Here is a 23,399-nt window from a genome sequence, read left to right on the forward strand (position 1 = left end):
GGCAGCAGCTGCTCCCTCCGCATGTTCTCGCTGCATCTTCCGAGTGGGGGGAGTTATGGTAACTGGAGGGGGGGCATCGGAGGTCGGGAGGGTTGGGGGGTGTCGGGGTCCGGCCTCGTGGGCGAGCACGCTGGGGCAGCCGGTGTGGGGTGGCCTTGTAGCCCCTCGAAGGAGGTGGCAGCCTGTGCGTCCTCGTGTGTGCCTATGTCCCTGCTCTTGTCTCCTGTGTGTCAGTGCCATGTGCACATAGGGACCCAGTTCCTCCTGTACACATATGCAGCCAGCCGTGACTAAGGCTGTCCTGTCTTAGTCTTCTCTGCCGGGTCCTGCCCCAGGGAGCTCTGGACCAGCTTGTGGGGCAGCCCATGTCCCTACTGACACATGTCACCTCTGACCCTTGAGCATGCATGTTCCTCCTGGGGCTCACCTGCTGTCACTGTCCTGTGTGTGGGGATGTGGCAGCATGAGCAGGATTTTGTGTCCCCGGTGGCAGGTGTGTGTCTTTGCATGTGTGTTCCATCATTACCCTGGGTATCTGTGTCAGTCCCAGTATGGGTGTCCAGGGTGTGTCGGGATGTGGGTGTTGTGCAAGTGGGGGCAGAGAGTAAATGTGTGTAAGAATGTTCCTTGGAATCCTATCATGTATGGAATACCTTTGAGCTAAGCAGATGTGAACCCCTGCTTGGCCAGGGAGAGGGGCCAGAGAAGCTGAAAAAGAAAGAGTGGAATAAAGAGGAAAAGTAAGGAGAAAGGGGGAGAGGAGGAATGAGAGAGGCTTGGAGAGGAGTAAGAGAGCTAGAGAGAAAGGAAGGATAACTGGAGAATCAAATGTGAGAAGTAGTTCAGCCAGATTTAGAAAAGAGAGGCTAAGAGAGCTTAAGATGGGGAAAGAAGGGGCTTAGGAGCTGTGGGTGGGGGAGGGGGAAGAGAGTGGAGTTGTGCCTTTGGGTACAGTGATCTCTGAGAATAGAAAGGGGCAAGATGGAAGAGGGCACCAGGTCGGTGTAGGTGCTGTGGGAAGTCCACTCAGGCCCATGTGGAGACTGGCTCTCAGGAGGTCTGTCACTACAGGGACTGTCATAAGAAGCTCCAGTCCCCAGCATAGTTTTGCCCCCCCCCCCATTTCTCTGCTCTCTGTGCCACTCTGTCCCTCATCCTGCTCTGGCAACCTCCCTCTCCTGCTTCCCTTGAGAACTACCAGCTGGGTGTGACAAGGAAGGAAGAAAGACCAAAGGGAAGGTTAGGGATTTGGGGTGCTGGTGGGGAGGGGGGAGATTCTGTGGGTGATGGCAAAATTAAAGAGGCTGGAGAGGCGGGAGTCCAAACCCTTGCTCTGTGTGTGTGTGTGAGTGCGATTGTGTGTGTACACAGGGTGTGTACATGTGTGGGTGTGTGCACAATGCCTGTGTTACGGGCCTGTGTAGGTGGCTGTTATGTGTGTGCATGCGTGTATACATCGTGCGGGGATGGGACAAGGAGACTCAGGATCACGGTGTGTGCTTATCAGGTTTGCTCTGTGCACACACGGGTGTGTGCTGTTTTCTGTGCATGTCACTGCATGCAGCACTAATAACAGGATGTCCTGTGTTTCTGTCACTCTGCCCCCTTTTCTTATGTGTTTCTGCTTTTCTTTCCCTTGCGGCAGTCTTTGTAATTGTCTGTGTATGTGGCCTCTGTGTACCTGTGACTTATGTGTGAGTTTATGGCTCTTAGTTCCTGGTAATACATGTAAGGTTATATTACTTCCAAGAAGCAAGTGAAGCAATTAGCAAATTCGTACTCCTGTTAATTTTTTAGATCCAAAGCAAAATTTTGGTGGATTTAAAGTTAGACTTTATGTCTTATTAGAAGAACTTGCATATGACGACAATGACTTAAGGCAGGATCCTTGGAATGAGGTGAAGCAGCCATACCTGGGAAACGCAGAGAGTAGGAAAATGCTGTCTAAGCCTTTGGATGTATTGTTGAGTGTGTAACAGAAAGATAATGAACACCCTCCATCCCGAATTTTCTTTATGCGGGTATTGGTCATGGCGTCTGTGTTGGGGTCAGGGGAGGGCTGGGGGGAAAGCGGTTGTCCTGAGAAAAGTGGATGTGGTTGGACTTTTCATGTGAGTGAAAGATGCTTGTGTTTTTGGGATCTGGGAATACTTGGATCTGGTAGGGATTGTGTTCTACTCAAGCATGTGTTAGAGGTTCACCTGGCTGCCCTTGTGTGGGGGCCATGTGTGTATCTCAGGGTTAAATATCCATTTCTGTAGTGTGCTGCCCACGTGATTGCCCAAGGTAGCTCTTATGTGGGTGTCTGGGTCCAAGTATGTACTCTTCCGTTGCAGTGTTCACATGTGCCTAAGCATGTATCCCATGAAGTTTGGGGCCCTAGGGGGTCTCAGAAGGTGGATCCGTAGCACCCCAGTACCCACAGTTGTCTGTATGTCTCATAAGCACCTTGGCCCCAATTTATTTTTGTATCGCGGTTCTCATAAACGTACTCCCCAACCCCACAGCTCACTGTGTGTTTCTGTGCTCTACACATCATGTTCCTAAGGGACTGGCAAGGAATCCTGTGTCATATTTCAGGGGAGCCACATTTTTGTGTGCAGAACTCTTAATACCTGGGTTTTAGAGTAAAGAGAAGCTGGGGATTGATTGCAGGGCAATTTGCTGGCGAGTTGCAATTCTGGAAGCAGAGAGTGAAAAATGGAGCTGTTCCTTGTTCCGGAGCTGAGAGGGTTAACAGGCAGCTCTTCCGGTCCACCCCCCACTCCAGCCTGTAGCTTCTTGTTGCTATGGAGATGATAGCCCCGCCCCTGATGCAGCACCTGCCCCCCCATTGGCTGCAGTGGTGACTGTGGTGCTGAGGGGGGAGCCCAGGCCTGGGCAGCCATTCTGGAGAAGGAGCCGGAGCTTGGCATCCCCCCACTTTCATTCTCCCTTAGCCCCTCGGCCCCTCTAAATTCCCTGGCAGCAGAGACTCAGCTTCCTTCCTCGGAGCTGCCATCACTTTAGACTTGGCAGTCCCAGCTTCATCCGCATTCACCTCCCCTCCTCCTCCTCTCCCTGCCCTCACTTGGGAGTTCCCCCAACCTCCACTGCCCATCCTCCCCACTCCCAGCCCACTCCCCTGCATTCTTCCCTTATCCCCCCTCCCTGCTGAGTTCCTGCCACTGCGGAGCACGTGGAGCGGGTCCTTTATCTCCCCTCCCCCCCATCTGTCCCTTCCTTGAATTTCTGTCCCCAGGATTCTTTCCCAGTCACTCCTCACTGGTCCCTTCCAAAACTTACCCCTCCAGCCCAGGGAGGGGGTCATGGGAGGCAGCCTGGGCCCTCCAGAGGGACAGAGTTCCAGGTGGGGGGGAGCAGGTGGAAGATGTGCCCAGCTGAGCAAAGAGGGGAGCTGGCCTTTGGGCAATGACCTTTTACCCAAGTTCCTCCCCCAGCTTCCCTAGCTTCTTCCTGGGGGGGTGGGCATCGAGGGGCTAACTTCTTTGGATCTTTGGCATCCTTTATTACTGGGGTTTCACTGACCAGTTCAGCCATGAGCCTTTGCTGACTGCCAGCCTCAGTCATGGGCCTAAGGCCTCCTACCCCGTCCCCCTCGGGGGGCTCCGGCTCAGGTTCCTTGCCCCCTCCTTCCCAACGCCAGCCTCTCAGCCGCCGCTGCTCTTCCTGCTGCTTTCCGGGGGGTAGGTGAGGCTGGAGCTAAGGGGCAGAGGGAGGTGGGCAAATGTGCTGGGCCCAGGGTGGACACCTGGTCTGACAGTGACCCCTTCCCAACTTCCCTTCTGGCCCTTTTCCTCCCCTCCAGAATACCACTTGGGTCGCTCGAGGAGGAAGAGCGTCCCAGGGGGGAAGCAGTACAGCATGGAGGCCGCCCCCGCTGCGCCCTTCCGGCCCTCGGTGAGTGAAGGCTGGCGCCAGCCAGATGTGGCTCAGCTGGGTCTCCTCCCCTCTAGCCCCAGCTGGCGTCCCAGGATTCTGAGAATGGGGGCAGGAGGGGGAGCAATGAGAAAGAGTGTGAGAGTGTATGTGAGAATGTGTGTGTGTATGTCTCCCCACCTCTTTGGTTTCCCCCTTCTTGGCTCTGCCCCCCTGCTTCTCAGACCAGCCCTCCCACCTTCTCCAAGCTGGTGTGTGTGTTTGTGTGTGCACTCGCACCCGTGGGAGCAAAGGAAGACAAACTGGTAGCAGGGCTCCTGTCCCCCCTTACCTCTGGAGACCACCCTTTCCTCAAGCCCACCTTCTTTCAGGGATTCCTTACCCCTGAGGGGTGAGGAGGTAGAATTAACCTTGCCCTAACCCACCCCTCTCCCCACCCCCCACCCCACCCCCAGCAAGGCTTCCTGAGCCGGAGGCTAAAAAGCTCCATCAAACGCACAAAGTCACAACCCAAACTTGACCGGACCAGTAGCTTTCGCCAGATCCTGCCTCGCTTCCGAAGTGCTGACCATGACCGGTACAGGGGCTGGGGGGTGGTGGGGGGAGGGCAGAGAAGTTGCACGGGGGTATGAGTATGGGGGCGGGGGTATGAGTATGGGGGCGGTGGGCTCTGGAGTGAGATGGGGAGGGATGGCGATTATCTGAATGTGGAGGTTGAAGGCTTCAGGGGCCGTGAACAGAACTGAGAAGAGGAAGCAGGGGGAGGATAGAGGCAGGAAAGGAGCGAAGGTGAAGCCAAGGAGGGACTCTTCAGGCTGGCATCAGGATGGGCACCAGCTCAGTATTAAAGGAGCTGGGCAGAAGAGTAGAAGAGTGATGAAGGCTAGGGGGAAAATTTTAAAGAATTTGGGGAAGGGGTGGTAGGCTGGTAGAGAGGCACAATGTGCTGCAGGTGAAAGGGTGATCTAGGTCCAAAGGCAGCAGGTTGGCAGGGGCTGGTGGGTATTGATGGGTGAAGGAGGGCACAGCAAAGAGCAGGTAAGAGAGAGGGGAGGCTGGGGCAGGTAGACAGGTTGACAGAACGGGAAGGGGGGCTTCAGGGTTAATCCATGGACTGAAGCCTGAGGAAGAAACCTTCAGAGAGGGCCAGGGTCTCCAAGGCCGGGTTTCTAGGAGATCTCTGATCTTCTATAGGCTGCTTCTGGGGGTCCTTCGCGGAGCCCCCCCCTCCCCCTTCCAATCACTTCCCTGGTTGATTCCTTTCCCCTATGTCTGGCCGCCCCCAGGATTGGGCAGGTAGGGAGGCTGGGATAGGTGAGTCACACCTTCCCCAGCCCCCCCCCCCTTGTCTCCGAGCTGGATTTGGGGCCAGCGGGGGGTGAGGGCATGGTATTCCTGGCCGCGGGGGCGGGGGGCCGGGGGAGCGTCGCGCTGACGGCAACGGAGCCCGAATGACGGGGCTGCTATAAATAGCTTCATGGAGGCTCCCACACCCGAGCTCCCCCTCCCGCTTTCCTACTGCTCTACTCTCCATCCCCTAGCCATCTCCAAACCTCTGGCTCACTACCCCAGCACCCCCATCCTATGCTCCAGCCTCCATCGCTCTCCGAAGCCTTGGTCTCTGCGCTCCTGCGTGATTTCCGTGTTTGTCCTTAACCGCTTTCTCTTCCCAAGTCCATCTCTCCTGTGGCCCCTCCTCATCTTCTCCCACCCTTTCTGCACACACCTTTACCCCCCTATCGCCACCTGCAGTCTTCCCCAGACCCCATTTTTAGTCTCCTGCCTTCATTATCATTCTTTCCTGCCCACAGCTTTTTTTTATTATTATTTCTAATGATTTTTACTCACTCTTCTCAGATTCTGCTAAAACTTTTCTGCTTACTTCATTCATTCTTTCAGTCATTAAGTGTTTTTTAGGCACTAGCTGTAAGGCTGGCCCAGAGAATACCTTACCTTTTTTGTACTTTTGGCTTTTTACTTCTGAACTCCTCCCTTTATTGAAGTTCTGGTTTTGGGATCCACCTAGGAACCCCACCTAGAAATGTTCCAGGCCCATTTCCCCCCCCCTCCCGTCATGGTCCACCTCAGGGTGGAGGTATTTCTAAGAGTTTCCCCGTCCAGACAACCCCTTAGATGTGAACTGGGACCAGGAATGGTGCTTCTTACAGGATTCTGGTTTCTCTCACATCCCTTATGTCCCTTTCCAGGGTAGGCTGGGTTTCTTTGTGTCTGTTTCTGGCTGGGAGGGGGGTTCAGGAGACCCTTTCCCCAGGTTTCCATTCTAGAGCCAGAGTGATGATGCAGAGCCCTGGGTGTGTAAGAAAAGTGGGGGGCCCTGATCCCTTCTGAACCTTCCACCTGCCAGGGCCCGGCTGATGCAGAGCTTTAAGGAGTCGCACTCTCATGAGTCCTTGCTGAGTCCTAGCAGTGCGGCTGAGGCCTTGGAGCTCAACTTGGATGAAGATTCCATTATCAAGCCAGTGCACAGTTCCATCCTGGGCCAAGAATTCTGTTTTGAGGTACTAGGTCTAGTGGGCAGGGGTGATGGAGGGTAAGGGCAGAAAGTTTTGTAGAATGTGGCACTGGTCAGGATTTAAAGGAATCAGAAACCTCCATACCTTGTGGAAAGGAGGATAAGAGGACCGGGGTGGAAGAGGAAATGGTGGAGTCTCTGGTCCTTAAGAGTCACCTCATTTCCTCTGGTCCTAGAGCCTCTTCTCAACTCCACACCCCTCTTTAGGTAACAACATCATCAGGAACAAAATGTTTTGCCTGTCGTTCTGCGGCGGAAAGGGACAAATGGATCGAGAATCTACAACGAGCAGTAAAACCTAACAAGGTATTAGAAGTAAAGGGGACATGCATGGGCAAGGCAAACATTGAGGGGAAGCTGGGGATGTACGGACATGGGGAGGACTGTGAACTGGAAGAGGGGAGGTTTGGGTGAGGAGAGAACCTGAGTGAGCAGGAGGGCACTTCCATTTTTCTCTTGAGTCCCCAGTTTCTTTCCCCTTTCTTTCTTGCTTTCTTTCTTATGATTGTCTCTACCGTAGATAACATAGACAGTTGATAGGGCCCTGGGAGTCCTGGTCCATCTTTCCTGCTGCAAGAAAGTTTCAGCTCTTGACAGGTGGTGGCCCAGCCACTGCTTATAGTGTTTCTGTAGAACAGAGTTGTCAGATAGCCACGTCTCTCACCCTTGACTTCCTCTGTGAAACTGGTGGTCATGGAGTTGGACTAGATCATCTCTAAGGTCCCTGTGGCTCAGACCTTCTCTGAATCTGTTCCATGCCAAGTCTTCTACTTCTCAGGAGAAATGCTTCCAGTACTGTCAGCTAGTCTCTGCATTCCAGTTTCTACTAAATTCGCAGACCTGGTGATTCCCCTCTGGGGAACTCTTCTTTATCAATGTCCTCCCTAAAGAAGTAGCCCAAGATGTTGGATGCAGTCCCGCTGACCACACAGAGTCCAGACAGGCTCCTCCTTTCAGCATGCTGCATCATCACCTGAAGCTCACCATGAGCTTGGGGTCAACTGTATACTCCAGGCTCTGTTTGCACTAATAATTTAGCTCTCACATCCCATCTTAGGCAGTTGTATTTTTTTTTCTCTTCAATTCTGATTATCTTTGAGGGATTCCCCAGTCCTCCCCTTGATATTTTTGTTGTTTTGTTCTAGCATTTAAAATCTCTCCCAGGACCGACTCTCTGTCTGGGGTGTGAGCTGCCCTTCTGTGTTAGTTTCCTAGGGCTGCTGTAACAAATCACCACAAATCAGGTCATTCAGACAACCTATGTGTTTGTTGACAGATCAGGAGAATAGAAGTCCAAAATCAGGGTGTTGGCTTTGCTACTTCTGAAGCTCTAGTCTTTCCTTGCCTCTTCATAGCTTCTGGTGAAAGCCAGCGATCTGTGGCATTCCTTGACCTATAGCTGCATCTGTCCAGTTTCACTTCTACCTCACATAGGCATCTGTGTCTCTGATCCCCAGATCTCCCGCTCCATGTAGAGAGCAGTCGTTGGATTTAGGGCCTTCTTTTCTCCACTGTGGACTCTCTCTTAATATGATTACATCTGCAAGGACCTTATTTCCAAATAAATCACATTCACAGGCTCTGAATAGATGTGAATTTGGAGGGGGACAGGGGAAGGCACTACTCAATCCAGTGCAGACATCCTCGGCCCAAAGACTGCTATCTCATAGAGCGTCTCTCACCATGTCACTGTCTCTCCTTTTGGTGTCTGCCTCTCTGTCCCTTCACCTTTATCCACTGTGCCCACCCCACCACGCCAGGACAACAGCCGCCGGGTGGACAACGTGTTGAAGCTGTGGATCATAGAGGCCCGGGAGCTGCCCCCCAAGAAGCGGTACTACTGTGAGCTCTGCCTGGATGACATGCTGTATGCACGTACCACCTCCAAACCCCGGTCAGCCTCAGGGGACACTGTCTTCTGGGGTGAACACTTCGAGTTTAACAACCTGCCAGCTGTCCGTGCCCTGCGGCTGCACCTATATCGTGACTCAGACAAAAAGCGCAAGAAGGATAAGGCGGGCTATGTCGGCCTGGTGACTGTGCCTGTGGCCACCCTGGCTGGACGCCACTTCACAGAGCAGTGGTACCCTGTAACCCTGCCAACAGGAAGTGGGGGCTCTGGGGGGATGGGGGGCTCCGGTGGGGGAGGGGGTTCGGGGGGTGGTTCAGGGGGCAAGGGCAAAGGAGGCTGCCCAGCTGTGCGGCTGAAAGCACGTTACCAGACAATGAGTATCCTGCCCATGGAGCTGTATAAGGAGTTTGCAGAGTATGTCACCAACCACTATCGGATGCTGTGTGCAGTCTTGGAGCCCGCCCTGAATGTCAAGGGCAAGGAGGAGGTTGCCAGTGCACTGGTTCATATCCTGCAAAGCACAGGCAAGGCCAAGGTGAGCACTGTCGCCTCAGGAAAAGTTCACTTGGGAGGGTACTTCCTGGGGAGAGTCAGTGAGGCTAGGACACTTCATGAGCTTGACTTGTACAGAAACTGACCCTTGGATTTTCCTGGGTCCCAGGACTTCCTTTCAGACATGGCCATGTCGGAGGTCGACCGCTTCATGGAACGTGAGCACCTCATATTCCGCGAGAACACGCTCGCCACTAAAGCCATAGAAGAGTACATGAGACTGATTGGTCAGAAATACCTCAAAGATGCCATTGGTATGGCCCACCTCAGGTCCTCTTCTTCCCAGACCCGCCTGATGCCCACCCTAACCCCACACCCCGCCACTCTAGACCCAAGTCCACCCTTTCTCGGCTTCATACTGACTCCTGCCTCCAACTACCCATTTCCAAGATTCCCTCCACTCAGGCAGCCCCTGTCCCTGCCCTTGAAGAGTGACCACCCACTCTTGTACCCCACCCCAGGGGAGTTCATCCGTGCTCTGTATGAGTCTGAGGAGAACTGTGAGGTGGACCCCATCAAGTGCACAGCATCCAGTCTGGCAGAACACCAGGCCAACCTGCGAATGTGCTGTGAGTTGGCCCTGTGCAAGGTGGTCAACTCCCATTGGTGAGACTGGGAACGCTGGGTTGGGGGGCTGGGGTTGGGGGAGTCGTGTGTTCATCTGTTCATCCATCTGTCCATCCTCAAAGAGGACTGAGTACCAATTATGGGCAGCATTATGGAGCAGATAGACAGGATTGGGGCCTGGAGCACTGTCCTCAGAGGGCCTCCACCGGAAAGAATAGGGACAAGTTAGGTACACAGAAAACCGTGGAACAGTTGCAGCCTATGTTATGAACCAAGTATGCCCCTTTCCCCTTTCTCCTAATTCAGTATAAGGTCAAAGCAGACAGCTTTGGTTGAGGTCATAGTAGGCTTTGTGGATGAGGCACCCACTGGGCTGGGCTTTGAAGTCTGGGGTCAGGTTATGCTATGTGGCTGTTGTGGGCAAAGGAGTCTGTCGGACAGGGACATGCACACAGTCATGACACCCGGGGCCGTAGTTAGAATAGGCTTAATGGAGCTCATGGCTCGTGATGGAGAGGGGTAGATGATGTCGAGACGGACTAGTTGGAGTTAGAATCTGCGAGGCCTCCATGAGCAGGTTAAGGAGTTTAATGGTAGGAATGTTACTGGTGCTGAGAAGGGTCATGATTGAGAGATTAACCCCTAAGTAGAGCAGGGAGGGGGTGACTTGAGCAGGGAGAGTGAAACCCAGGTTTGGGGTGGGGGGATGGGCTACTGTAATGGGACATGCGTGGAAGTCAGATTCAGGAGTCTGGATGGTGGCAGGAAAAGTAGGAGAGGCTGCTGTAAGGACTGCTGAGAAAAGGACCTGCAGGAGTTGTCAACTGATTGTAAAGGAGGGGGTGTGTCTACAGGGAGTCTGAGATGATGCATGAGTTTGGGAGACTTGTGGCCTTACTGACAGAACCAGGGAAGTCAGGAGGAGCCAGTGGAGGTGTGGGGGCGATGGTGAGCTCCGCTCTACAGAGCCAGAGTTTAAGGTGCCAATGGGACATTGACATGGAACAGGGAATGGGGAGTGACATCTGAGCCATTCTAGGGACTGGGGATCATGCCTGGGCACCTCCATCCCCATTTCCCTGGAATCCAGAAGAGTTGGGGGGTCCGAGCTCCCTGTAACTCAAGTGACCCTCCATCTCTCTCCCATCTCTGTCTCTCCCTGGTGTCTGTTTTTCTTCTCCTCCTCTCCTTGCCTCTCTCACACACCCCTCTGTCTTTCTCCCACGTGTCTCTCTCCCCTCACCTTCTCTCCCCTCCATTTCTCTCTCCCTGATCTGTCTGGCCCTCTGTCATAGCCCTCTTCTTCTAGCAGCCTCCCGTCTTCCTCCTGCAGTCCCTCCCTCCCTGTCTCTCTCACCTGTTTCCACACCTTCACCTCCTACCACCCCCCTCAGCATGTTCCCTGGAAGCTGAGGGTCTCTGGGGCTCAGTCCCGGTCTCTCTCTTTCTTTCTCTCTCTCTCTGTCTCCCCACCCCTTCCCCCCAGCGTGTTCCCGAGGGAGCTGAAGGAGGTGTTTGCATCTTGGCGGCTACGATGTGCAGAGCGGGGTAGGGAGGACATCGCTGACAGGCTGATCAGTGCCTCGCTCTTCCTGCGCTTCCTCTGCCCAGCCATTATGTCGCCCAGTCTCTTTGGGCTCATGCAGGAGTACCCAGATGAGCAGACCTCACGAACCCTCACCCTCATCGCCAAGGTCATCCAGAACCTGGCCAACTTTTCCAAGTGAGGGAAGCCTCAGGCTGGGCGGGGGAGGACAAGCTGGGGGTGGTTGAGAAGGGTTTCCTGAGTCCCCAGAGACCCTGCCACAGGGTTGGGTGTGAGGCCTTTTGTGTATGTGACCTCTGCCTTCTGGATGCCTTGACCAGGTTTACCTCAAAGGAGGACTTTCTGGGATTCATGAATGAATTTCTGGAGCTGGAGTGGGGTTCCATGCAGCAGTTCCTGTACGAGATCTCTAACCTGGACACGTTGACCAACAGCAGTAGCTTTGAGGGTTACATTGACTTGGGCCGAGAACTCTCCACATTGCATGCCCTCCTCTGGGAGGTGCTGCCCCAGCTCAGCAAGGTCAGCAAATGCCCCTTTGCCATATCCCCAGATGTCATCAGAAGCTCCTGTGGCATGACTGACCAGCCCCTGCAGTTTTTTCCCTTCTTGTTCCCAGCTGTGTCACCACTTCTCCCCCAGTTCAGACACCCTCTACTTGCTCCCTCTGAGGCCCTCTGAAAGCTGGGAATTTAGTCTCTAGGTAACAGCCTCACTCTTTCAGGAAGCTCTCCTGAAGCTGGGTCCATTGCCCCGCCTTCTCAACGACATCAGTACAGCTCTGAGGAACCCCAACATCCAAAGGCAGCCAAGCCGTCAGAGTGAGCGGCCCCGGCCTCAGCCAGTGGTGCTTCGGGGCCCATCGGCTGAGATGCAGGGCTACATGATGCGGGACCTCAACAGGTGAGCACCGTGGGCTCATGTGCATCCCTCTAGGGCTAGAAAGAAAGGAAAAAGGGGCAGGTTCTTAGCGAAAGTGCTAAGGAGCCCGGTATAGTCCATGCTGTTAGACTGAGAGTCCTTTAAAGCTAAAGCCAGCAAGAAACTGAGAGCCACAGGACAAGTGCAGGGGCTTCTGCGGCTCTGGCCTGCAAGCCTAGGGGTCTGCTGTAGGCTCTGCCTCATCCCTCTGCCTGCCTGTGCCCCTCCCAGAACTGAGCTCGGCCAGTACATGTTGGATCAACCAGGCGGTATTAAAACATTCCAATCTCTCTGTACTGGTTGGTAAATAAGCAGTGCCCCATCCCTGAGCAGGCCCTCATAGGCCTCCCCACCATCCAGGAGGAGAGGAGTAACCCTGTACCTCCAGGGGCACCGTGCCTCACTGCCGCTCACTGTTTTGATGACCTCCCCGCTATCCCTCTGCCTGTGTCTCCACCCCCACGACGCTGTACCCATTCCACCACTCCCGCCTGCTTCCATTCGTCCATGCCTTTGCCCACCTCTCTCCTTCTCTCTGTCTGTGCTCGCCCCTCTTTCCATCTCTCTCCAGCTCCATCGACCTTCAGTCCTTCATGGCTCGAGGCCTCAACAGGTGAGGGGCTTTCCCCTCCCCCGCCCTCAGCTCCTCTCCTGTCTGCTCCCACCTCCCACTCCAGTGGCCTTCACCTTCCTCCTCTTCTCCTCCATGCACCCTCATTTCCTCCATATCTGCCCAGACCTGCCCCTCTTCCCTCCTTTTGCTGCCCCTACCTCCCTTCCTCTGGGCCTCACTCCCTTCCTGGAGGGGGCTTGTGTTTTCCTTTCCCCAGCATATCCCCTCCCATCCTACCTGCCCTTTCCAGAGCTGCCACCGCCAGCTCTCAGCCCTTCCCTGTGGGTCCCACCTTCCACCCCAAGGCCTGTGCTGGACCTTAGCAGACTCACTTGCCAGAAACCTTGGCCTGACCTCCCATTCGTGTGCCCCCTTCCCTTCTGACAGCTCTATGGACATGGCTCGCCTCCCTTCCCCAACCAAGGAAAAGCCACCCCCACCACCCCCTGGTGGAGGGAAAGACCTGTTCTATGTAAGCCGGCCACCCTTGGCCCGTTCCTCGCCAGCATACTGCACGAGCAGCTCGGACATCACAGAGCCGGAGCAGAAGATGCTGAGTGTCAACAAAAGTGTCTCCATGCTAGATCTGCAGGGTGACGGGCCCGGTGGCCGCCTGAACAGCAGCAGTGTGTCCAACCTGGCAGCTGTTGGGGACCTGCTGCACTCAAGCCAGGCCTCCCTGACAGCAGCCTTGGGGCTGCGGCCTGCACCCCCTGGGCGCCTCTCCCAGGGGAGTGGTTCGTCCATCACAGCGGCTGGCATGCGCCTCAGCCAGATGGGCGTCACCACGGACGGTGTCCCTGCCCAGCAGCTGCGTATACCCCTCTCCTTCCAGAACCCTCTCTTCCATATGGCTGCTGATGGGCCAGGACCCCCAGGGGGCCACGGAGGGGGCGCTGGCCACGGCCCACCCTCCTCCCATCACCACCATCACCACCACCACCACCACCGAGGTGGAGAGCCCCCCGGGGACACCTTTGCCCCATTCCATGGCTATAGCAAGAGTGAAGACCTCTCTTCAGGGGTCCCCAAGCCCCCCGCCGCTTCCATCCTTCACAGCCACAGCTATAGTGATGAGTTTGGACCCTCTGGCACTGACTTCACCCGTCGGCAGCTCTCACTCCAGGACAACCTGCAGCACATGCTGTCCCCTCCCCAGATCACCATTGGTCCCCAGAGGCCTGCTCCCTCTGGGCCCGGAGGTGGGAGTGGTGGTGGGGGTAGTGGTGGGGGTGGTGGGGGCCAGCCACCTCCGTTGCAGAGGGGCAAGTCTCAGCAGTTGACGGTCAGCGCCGCCCAGAAACCCCGGCCATCCAGCGGGAATCTATTGCAGTCACCGGAACCGAGTTACGGCCCTGCCCGTCCACGGCAACAGAGCCTCAGCAAGGAGGGCAGCATTGGGGGCAGCGGGGGCAGCGGTGGCGGAGGGGGTGGGGGGCTCAAGCCCTCCATCACTAAGCAGGTAGGTGAGGGTGAGAGGCCAGATGGGTGAGGCCCTGGGAGGGAAGAAGAGTTGGGGAGGTGGGCATAGAACAGTCTGTGGTTGGAAGTTAAAATTGTCTTACCTCCTTTCATTCATGAAACACGTAGAGCATTTAATGCACTGGAGACAGCACTGCCGTGTGCTGTCCTGAGCATTATGGACGTGGCAATGCACAGTAGACAAAAATCCCTGCTCCCATGGAGCTCATGTCCTACAGGGGAGCCACAAAAAATCACTGACACACCATTCACAAGGTCATCAGTGCCAGAGCAGGATGGGGACTAGCATCATGTTTGGCAGCGTTCCCTCCCACTAAATGCACCCTGCCTGTTCCCACCCTCCCTTTCTCTGTTTGTTCCATCTTGCCTTATCCCAGCATTCACAGACACCATCCACGCTGAACCCCACAATGCCAGCCTCTGAACGGACAGTGGCCTGGGTCTCCAATATGCCTCACCTGTCAGCTGACATCGAAAGTGCCCACATCGAGCGAGAAGAGTACAAACTCAAGGAGTACTCTAAGTCGATGGATGAGAGCCGGCTGGACAGGGTACGCCTGGCCCTCCAAGCCCCAACCCCTGTCCCTTCCTCTACACACAGGTCACTCTAGTCACTCGAGTAACATCCAGGATTGAGTGGTAAAGAAAAGACAGACCTGGCCCCCCAGCTCCTTAAGAAGCCATCAGTCTATTAGGGGAAACCAGATACAATCAGTCTGTTGAAAGCCTATTTCACAGCCTACCTGGGGGGAAACATGGTCTAGAGTAGGTTTATCCGCATGTCTTCCCCAGGGAGAACGTATGCCCTGGCTTCTGGGATTGCTCCCAAAAAGGGAAAGTTCTTTGCCAGCGGTGTGAGCAGATCAGCTGGGCAGGGGCAGAGGGACTGCAGTTGGACTACTAGTGATACCTGCTTTTCCAGTGACTGTCCGTGGGCATAGGAGAGAGGCCACTGTTGGAAAGGGATGTGTATCACCCTCTCTGTAGAAAGGACATCCAGACTCTCGGGCTCCGCCCAGAGGAAAACACAGCAAGGCCTCTGGGGCACATAACGTGTAACTTAATAGAGGTGTCCTTGGGTAAGCCATTGCTCCCAGGACCCAGGAAGAGGGTGCGGCTGTATATAGAGAAGGTCTGAGTCCAACTCAGGGTAAGAGAGAAATGAATTAATACTCACCTCTGCATCTAGAATATGTTGGTTATGTACCTACCCTCCTTGGAGAATCAGAAGGTAGTCTCAGATAATTTTTCCTATTCTGTGATTCAATGAGATATTTATTGAGGAAGGCTCTAGACTAGAACTGTGCTGTAGAACTTTCTGCAGCAATGAACACCTGTAATACCGTAGCCACTGGTCACTTGTAGCTACAACAGTCAAGGAATTCTAGATAGCTGTACATGGCGACTGTATAGGATAGCACTGCTCAAGACATGGGAGCAACTAGGGAAATGATTGTAAGCCATACTACACTACTTCTACTTCAAAGCCAAACTACAGTCACCGTCAACAGAGGCATTCCTGGATTCTCAGCTTGGGCCTCCCTTTAAGCCCTAAGCTCTGATCTCTAAGACAGTCTCTTCTCCCCAGCCAATGCCTTTTCTTCCCGGGCCAACTCCATGTGCTCTGGGGCCTGGGTATGGGCTGACGAGTCACCTTACACTTAAATTTCTGGGTCCAGTCATTTAAGGTGTGCGTAAGACCTGCCTAGCTTCCTGTGTGAGACCTCTGTGTCCAGATGCATGTGTGAGGGCTCGTAAATGTGTCTCAGGGTATAGGAACCTACCATATTCCACCATGAGGAAACCTCAGCTCGGTGGACGGGCCTTCTGAAGTGTGTGTGATCACCAGGCAGGAAAGAGGCCAGCAGAGATGGCTGGGTGACTGTCATGCACCCGCTATGCTTGGCAGGCAGGGATGGAGACTGGGTGGACGGGGGTGAGGCGCCCCTCACAGTGCGGGGTCTTGTGCCCGGCGGGCAGGTGAAGGAGTATGAGGAGGAGATCCACTCATTGAAGGAGCGACTCCACATGTCCAACCGGAAGCTGGAAGAGTACGAGCGGAGGCTATTATCCCAAGAAGAGCAGACCAGCAAAATCCTGATGCAGTATCAGGCCCGACTAGAGCAGAGTGAGAAAAGGCTAAGGCAGCAGCAGGTGGAGAAGGATTCACAGATCAAGAGCATCATTGGCAGGTGAGGGGCGGCCCGGGAAGGGGTAGTACGGGAGAGCCTGAAGTTGAACAGAGAGCTCCCCTCCATCTCCCTTCCCAAGCTCTGGACACCACAAAGAGCGCTCACCACCCTAGTCTCATGGATGCCCCACTCACCCATCACTAGATGGGGCACTGGCGATCCCCACTGAATCCTGACCTCCCCTGCTGACTGAGTAACTTCTAGAGCCTTTGGAAAATATGCCTGCTGCTGTCCAGCCATCACTGTGTGTCTGGTCCAGTATGCCTGCTGCTGTCCAGCCATCACCCTGGCCATCTCAACACAGCCTGTGATGTTTACCCCAAACCTCAGCAGGGGTCCCTAGACACAGTAGCCTGTGACCATCTCCTCTCTCTCCAGCCCTGGAGAGGTATCCTGTGAGAAAGTGAATGACCCTCATTGTAGTCTGTGCACATTTTCAATTATTTGGCCAAGTCCTGGGCTCCAAGGAGGTGTCTTATAAAGGGTTCAGTTACCATGAGAACTGGTTGGGACTCCCATACCTTACTCCAACCAGTACCGGCTCCATTTTGGTCTATTCTAAATGTGTCTTGGGGTAAGATTAATTAGAAGATGACGACTTAACACGAAACTTTTCTTACAAACCACTGTTCTAATTTATATCCATTAATTTTGACATCCTTTTAATTGAAGTCACCTTGAGAATTTTCATCGAAGGCCAGGAGATGCTGGGAATAATAATGAGCCCCTCCTCTGGGCGAGGGCACCCCGGGGACTGCACTAGAGATGGCCGAGGTTCAGTGAGGTGGAGTTGGGGATGCAGAAGCCAGGTCTCCAGCCATGCAGGGTCTGTGGGAGGGCACTGTCCTGAGGGGGAGGCTAGCGGGCTGGGGATGCCTGGGTGGTCAAGGTCTTGGGGTACACAAAGCTCTCCTTTATAGGGACTTCTGATGACCCCTAGACATGGTCATGCAGGGATTTTGAGGGAAGGGGAGGGTGCCTGAGCCTTTTCCAGAGAACTAAGGGGGTCCCTTGGGGTCAGAAGTCCCATAGGCAGGCTGGGAGCCCGTGCCCGCCACTAACCCCACTGAAGCCCGTCCCTTCAGGCTGATGCTGGTGGAGGAGGAGCTGCGCCGGGACCACCCCGCCATGGCTGAGCCGCTGCCTGAACCCAAGAAGAGGCTGCTCGACGCTCAGGTGGAAATTACAATGTCATTTATCTTCTCCGTGTCCCATCCCCATCCATCCCACTGTCCTTCGTGCACTCATGGCACCAGCCACCCTAGCCCCATCACCACCTGTCTCTCCCGTTGTCCTCCGTTTGTCCACTGGCTGCTGTTGACAGCCCCCAGTCCCCCCATCTTCATGCCATCGTCTGTGCCTTTGTCACTCCTGGCAGTGTCAGCCCACCCCTTGTGCCTTCAGAACCCCCCTCCCCGGTCTTTCTTTCCCACTGCCCTCTACGACTCAGGAGCTCTACCAGAACCTCACTCTCTGCCTCTAAAGTTCCTGGGTCTCACCCGTTTCTGGAAGACCTCACCCCTCCTTTGCCCGCTCTGCTCAAGTCAGGAAGTTCAGCTGCCCCTGAGCCCATGGCCAGGACAGCTAGAAGCTGCAGTTGGCTAGACTGGAGCACAGGGCAGTACTACTTCAGGTTGCCCAAGGCTCTGGGTGACACCCCAGGCACTTGGCTGCCCCTCACTGCTCTTCCCTTGGCTTCCCGGTTTCCCTAACTCCTCGGCAGCTCCCGCCCCTGCGTAGCTTTCTCTTCCTGGCTCTTCAGATCTTGAAGTCCTCCCTCCCTGTAACCTCTCCTTCCCCTCACTGTGTAAGCACAGCCTCTTTTGACCCTTCTCTCCCTCTGGCCCCCACACCTGCCTCCCTGTCTCCTCACCAGCCAGCTTGTAGGCCCTCCCTCCTGCACTCTTACCCTTGCGCTCCCAAAATTCTGCTCACTTCCCTGCCCCCCCCCATGCTCCTCCTCCTCTGCTCTGACTACCAGGCTTCCCCACCACCACCAAGGCTCCTGACCCCATGACCCCACTCTTTCCCCCTGCAGCTCCTCATCAGGTAATTCTCCTGGTTCCGCTTTGACCACGGGCGGAGGACACAGGGGGAGGTGACTCCGGACCACTGCAGGTTGGTCGTGAAGCCCACTCCCCTCGACTCTCTGGAGCCTCTCCCCTCTTTCACTGCTGCCCTCCACACCCGAGAACCACCACAGACCCTCCCTCCTGACACCTGCACAGATGCATCTCCTAAGGCACTGCCCAAAGAGAGCACTTCCTGCTGCCTCCAGAACTCTTCAGTGACACCTTGCCAATACTGAGCAGCGAACCCTAGAGGGCCCAGTACACTCCCAGCTCACATTCCCATCGAACAGGACACACCCCCAGTCTCCTCCTGACTCAGTCCTCTTCCTCTGCCTCTCCAGTGTATGTCTGTCACCCCCCATTTCACCAGAATGTCCTTGGGGGTTGACACGCTCGGGGGTGGGCTTTGTTAAAGGGGTGGGGGTGATGACGGGTTGGGGGACCCTGGCTATGGGGGCTGTGCTGCAGCAGGTAGGTTGGGGTTTCCTCCTCCTATCCTAACCTTGGTTCTCTACCCTTCCTTCCTTCCACCCCTCACCTGTTTCTCTCTTCCTCCTCCCTTACATCTGTGAGGTAGAAGGCATCTGGGCTGCATAACCTCATGGGAAGGGGATTAGGAGTGTGCGGTAACTTAGGGAGCTTTGCAGGGGCCCTGGAAGAAAGGTTCAGGGCAGCAGGCAGAAAAGGAGCAAGACCAGAGTCTTGGTCAGACATTAGGACATGGACTGACCCATATGGTGAGAGTTGGAAGTGGAGTGAAGTACCTTCCTAGATAAGCTCTTGGGCTCAGGAGCCATGCTGAATCCCAGGCAGAGATGCTGGAACAGCATGTTAAATAAGCTCTATTCTTGTCAGAGCTCACATCCTGGGGTTGCTGTTGCCACTCACTCCCCCTCTCCTGCCACCCTGTGACCTTGCTGGACACATAATTCTACCTAAAAAGCCAGTAAATGAGAACCTGTCAGCTACTGACATCATGTCTGAGAGGCTTTATTTTCTGTGGGGTTGATCTGCAGTGGGCAGTGGCTCCTCACACTGTAATTTTAACTCTCTGCCTGCCCAGCCTCTCTGTCAAAGTAGTGATCAGTAAACAGATGCTGAAAGGCACCAGGGGACCTCACCATTTAAAGGACTCCTGCAGTGAATTCTTTTGTAAAATGAATAATGGCACCCTCATTTATCTACTTTCTAAATTTGGGTCCATGGGGGTGTAGAGGGCATGCCTGTGTGCTGTCGCCAGCAGACAAGCAGAAGGAAGGGAATCTGAGGTTTCCTTCCCCTGCTCTCATGCCACACTCAGGATCCCCAGCCATATGCAGTTTCCTCTCGCTGCCCCACGGAAAGCATTAGGGATGCTCAGCACGCTCAGAGGGCAGCTTTGCTGAAGGCTGGGACTCTGATGACCTACTGAGAGGTGAACCTTTGACTTAGAAGGCAGGGCCAACCTGGGAGCCCCTGCTTGGAATGTTCTGTGTCCTTCAGAGACCACATCACTACATCACCAGGCCAGAAGTGCTGGCCAGGTAGTAATGTAGTTTTTCTAAACCACTTTCAGGCATTTGTCCCTCTGCCACCCAGCCAGTTCATTTACAAGTTAATCTTTGCTTGTATTTTAAAAAGCCAAGTGAGCCACTAGGAATGTAGTGTGGGCAGCCTTCCTCTTCTCCTCCAGCAGAGGAACAGGCGCTAGAGCTGAGGGCAGGAGCCAGAAGTTGGCCCAGGAGCAGCAGGAGGAGGCAGGATAGGGCCATGGGTAGGAGCAGGGTCTGGAACCCTTCAGCCTCTCACTGGGAGCCCAGGGAGAGGGATTGAAAGGAATGTGGGGGTGGGAAGGAATGAAGCCAGTTTCTGCTCCCCAGGACACAGAGATTGGGGCATGCTGTGTCTCCACAGAAGCTTCTAGACATTCCTGCCCTGAGCATGAGAGAGGCAGCCCTCCCACAATTCTTTCCCTTCCCACATCACTTCCCTGAACCCCCTCCTTTCCCCCCAGTACAGTTAAACCTCTCTAATTTGGAATGTTATATTTGAGAAGATGGCCACTCTGAATAAGTGACAAAACTGAATGACAGTGTCTATTTAATGAAATGCATGTCTTCAAAATATATACAGTAAGTAGAACTCGATGAATAAGGCTTTTCTACACAAGGCCCTCAGGGAGCATGTGTTAAAGAATAGCGAGCTTTGAAAAATCTGTTTTCTAGCATAGGTTAAATATCCCCTCCTACAGACACATTTTCACTATTAATTTGTTTAGCACACCCTTTCTTCATAGATAAAGGAAAACTCAAGCCCAGTTTTTGTTCAAATTATGACAAAATTCCAAATCCATGGGGGTTTGGATTAATGAGGTTTTGCTGTACTGCCTCCCCTTGTTCCCTCAACAGGAAGTTCCTACCTCGGATTGGGGGTGCTCTGGGAGGGGGTTCAAAGAGGAGGGTGGGCTGGGCCGGGGATGAAGGGTTAGGTTGGGGGTAAGGCTGGAATTTGCTTCTTTTGAACTGGTTTCCTGGTGTGACTCCCTGGGTTGAAGGCCCCTGATAGGAGTCTGGGGTGAGGTTCTCTTCTCTCTGGTCCCAGAAGATGTAACTTCTACCGCAGGTGAGAAACAAAACAGGAGGACGGGGTGGGGGCTTGGCCTGGGGGAGGGGGTGGCATGTGGACATGGAGAGGGCTGGTTACAGGGGAGGCCATACTAGGGGGCTGGCACCCAGGCCCCCGCGAAGCGTCTCAATAAGTCCGCGCTCTCCTCTTTGGTGTTTTGCAGGAGAGGCAGCTTCCCCCCTTGGGTCCAACAAACCCGCGTGTGACGCTGGCCCCACCATGGAACGGCCTGGCCCCCCCACCCCGGCTGCAGATCACCGAGAACGGCGAGTTCCGAAACACCGCGGACCACTAGCCCGCCCAGCATCAGACCTTCTTCTCCCTCCCCATACACCCCACCCCGGAACAGCACCAACCACCAGGACTGGACGTCACCGAGGGACAGCGGGATTGCCTCCCTGAAAGCCTCCTTGGGGGGCACCTGACCCCCACCCCCACTGCACCATTTCCAGGCGGGGGAATGGGGACCCTTAGATGCCCCTTTTACCTTCCCATTGGGGTGCTGCCCCCTGTGACCCCCAGGGACCCTTGCCCCAGGACACCACCTACCCCACGCAGACCCCTTCACTCCGGGGTGCTATCCCCATCCTCTGCCTCATCGTTCCCCTGAGCACTGGGGGACAGACCCTCGCCCCCACCCTGGGGGTGTGGCACCTCCAAACTTTCAACTTCAGGGTGATTTTTTAGCAGTAACCAGAGCTGACAATCTAATTCCCCTCCACCGCCCCATTTTGGCCTCCCCTGTCCCCCTTGTTATGGGGAGGGGACCCCAGGTGAGGGGGCCCTATTACCCCTTGATTTCTCAGGAGCGTCTGGGGGGGCTCAGCACGCACAAACTCCTTCTCCTCCCACCACTCTTAAATTTTATGCCCTCCCCACCCAGAACCCAGATGGGGTGGAGGGGCCACCGGGGCAGGGAGGGGGCGGCAAGGGAGGAATGGGAGTTGTCTCCCCTTCTTCCCACACCTGATCTGCTCTTGGCTGGTCCCAGAGCGGGGTGAGGGGGCTTATGCCCCCCCCTCCCCCAGTGTGTTGGGTGGGGTGGAATTGAGGTTAGGGTGAGGGGTTAGGGTGTGGGGGGTGCGTGTGTTGGGGAGGACAGATAGTTGATCTGCCCCCCTTGACACACACAGCCCCTCCTGTCCCTCCCCTCTCTCTTGGTCTCTACTCCCAGGGGGAGGGGGGAATTTACTCTAGGAAAAGCCATGTCTCTCTCCCCCAGGGTGGGGGGACCTGTGTTGGAGGAGGGGTGTTGGGGGCCCCCTTCCATGACTCTGTTCCCTGGGGGAGGTAGGACAGGGCTGGGCTTCCCTCTCATCCTCCCCCCCTCCACCCCCAACCTCCCTCCACCATCCTCCCTCCCGCCAGCTCCACGATTTTTTTCGGTGTTTCTCTGTACATAGCTCTCTGGCGGGATAGGGGAGGTAGGATGGATGGGGTTTGGGGTGGGTAGGTCATGGGAGGGGAGAAACCCCTCCTTGGAACCCCCTCTTCCCTGACTACTGTCCCCTACCCAGCCATGCCCCCTCTCCCTTCTTGCGTTTGGTATTGAGATTCTTCCCAGACTCCACCCTTCTTTCTTTTGTATGGACAGTTCCCCTTCAGTTCCACCCCCCTACACACATACACCCAGCCGGGGCCAACTTTATACTTATATAAAAGTTGTAAATATGTGAAATTTTATCCCTGTGCCCTTCCTTGCTTTCCCAACCTCAGGCCCTATCCCGGGACCCCCTTTCCTCCTCTCTTCTTTGGCTGTTGTAATTATCTGGGGTTTGTACTGTACATAACCGGGGTGTGTGTGTGTGGGCTGGGGGCAACCCCTCTGTACAGAGCTTCCTGGCCCCCTCCTGTCCACCCCACGGTTCCCTCCTACCCACAACCCTGAAGGGCAGGGAGAGTATCTTCCTACCTGTTTTATTTTGTTTTCTCGTTCTCCCTCCCCACCCGACCCCCAGCCTTCTCAATCCTCCATCAGTGTCCCGTTTTCTCCACTCCCAGCCCCATTTCCTTTTTTTCTGGAGTGTGTGGTGAAACAGAAAACTCATGTTTAATAAACGGAGATTGTTCTTTTTTTGCCGTGCTGATTTTCCTCGGCTGGGACCACAGCGTGATAGGCTCTGCTCGCTGGGGAGAGACTCTCCTAGGATATCGTGTTTTCTGTTTGGGCGCAGAGGTGCGGCACTGGCCAAACTCCGCAGTCTCGCGCTCCCCTAGCCACTGCTCCACTGACCTAAAAGGAGGCCAAGGGGAGGCTGCATTACCTGAAAAGATCCCAAATACCGACTTGAAACAACTAGTTTAAATGCTGGTTAACATGCTCCCGCGCGGAAGGGAGAAAAGAATGTGGCTCCTTAGCAAGTCTGGGTCCCGTCCCGGGCTGGCGCTGACCAGCCTCGGCGTCCCGGGAGGAGAGCGAGGAGCCACGCCCACCTGCAGGCTGGGGGCGGCGCTGCGAGGAGACGCGGGCGGAGCCTGGCCACACGCAGAAGGTGCCCGTGAGTCGCACCCTCCCGGCGCTGGCTGGGGAGCAGGTGGTGCCGGCACCACCGCGCTGGCTCGCGGGGCGCCCCTGGCCTCGACAGC

General features: G+C 55.1%; 1 protein-coding gene across 1 annotated transcript in view; it reads left to right on the plus strand.

The window, feature by feature from the left end:
* Positions 1-22,870, plus strand: part of SYNGAP1 (synaptic Ras GTPase activating protein 1) — a 27,614-nt gene extending 4,744 nt beyond the window's left edge. Inside the window, exons 3-18 of the mRNA XM_004673383.2 lie at positions 3,809-3,900; positions 4,335-4,456; positions 6,245-6,398; positions 6,620-6,718; positions 8,173-8,799; positions 8,926-9,070; positions 9,278-9,422; positions 10,870-11,106; positions 11,250-11,451; positions 11,654-11,832; positions 12,422-12,463; positions 12,851-13,925; positions 14,323-14,496; positions 15,926-16,137; positions 17,223-17,313; positions 20,977-22,870. Of these exons, the coding sequence (XP_004673440.1) occupies positions 3,809-3,900; positions 4,335-4,456; positions 6,245-6,398; positions 6,620-6,718; positions 8,173-8,799; positions 8,926-9,070; positions 9,278-9,422; positions 10,870-11,106; positions 11,250-11,451; positions 11,654-11,832; positions 12,422-12,463; positions 12,851-13,925; positions 14,323-14,496; positions 15,926-16,137; positions 17,223-17,313; positions 20,977-21,108 (3,728 nt within the window). The 3' untranslated portion in view covers positions 21,109-22,870. The remainder of the gene's footprint in view (positions 1-3,808; positions 3,901-4,334; positions 4,457-6,244; positions 6,399-6,619; positions 6,719-8,172; positions 8,800-8,925; positions 9,071-9,277; positions 9,423-10,869; positions 11,107-11,249; positions 11,452-11,653; positions 11,833-12,421; positions 12,464-12,850; positions 13,926-14,322; positions 14,497-15,925; positions 16,138-17,222; positions 17,314-20,976) is intronic.
* The last annotated feature ends 529 nt before the right edge of the window (positions 22,871-23,399 follow it).

This window comes from Condylura cristata, unplaced genomic scaffold, assembly GCF_000260355.1.
Source record: "Condylura cristata isolate star-nosed mole 26May11 unplaced genomic scaffold, ConCri1.0 scaffold00001, whole genome shotgun sequence".
Classification (NCBI taxonomy): domain Eukaryota; kingdom Metazoa; phylum Chordata; class Mammalia; order Eulipotyphla; family Talpidae; genus Condylura; species Condylura cristata.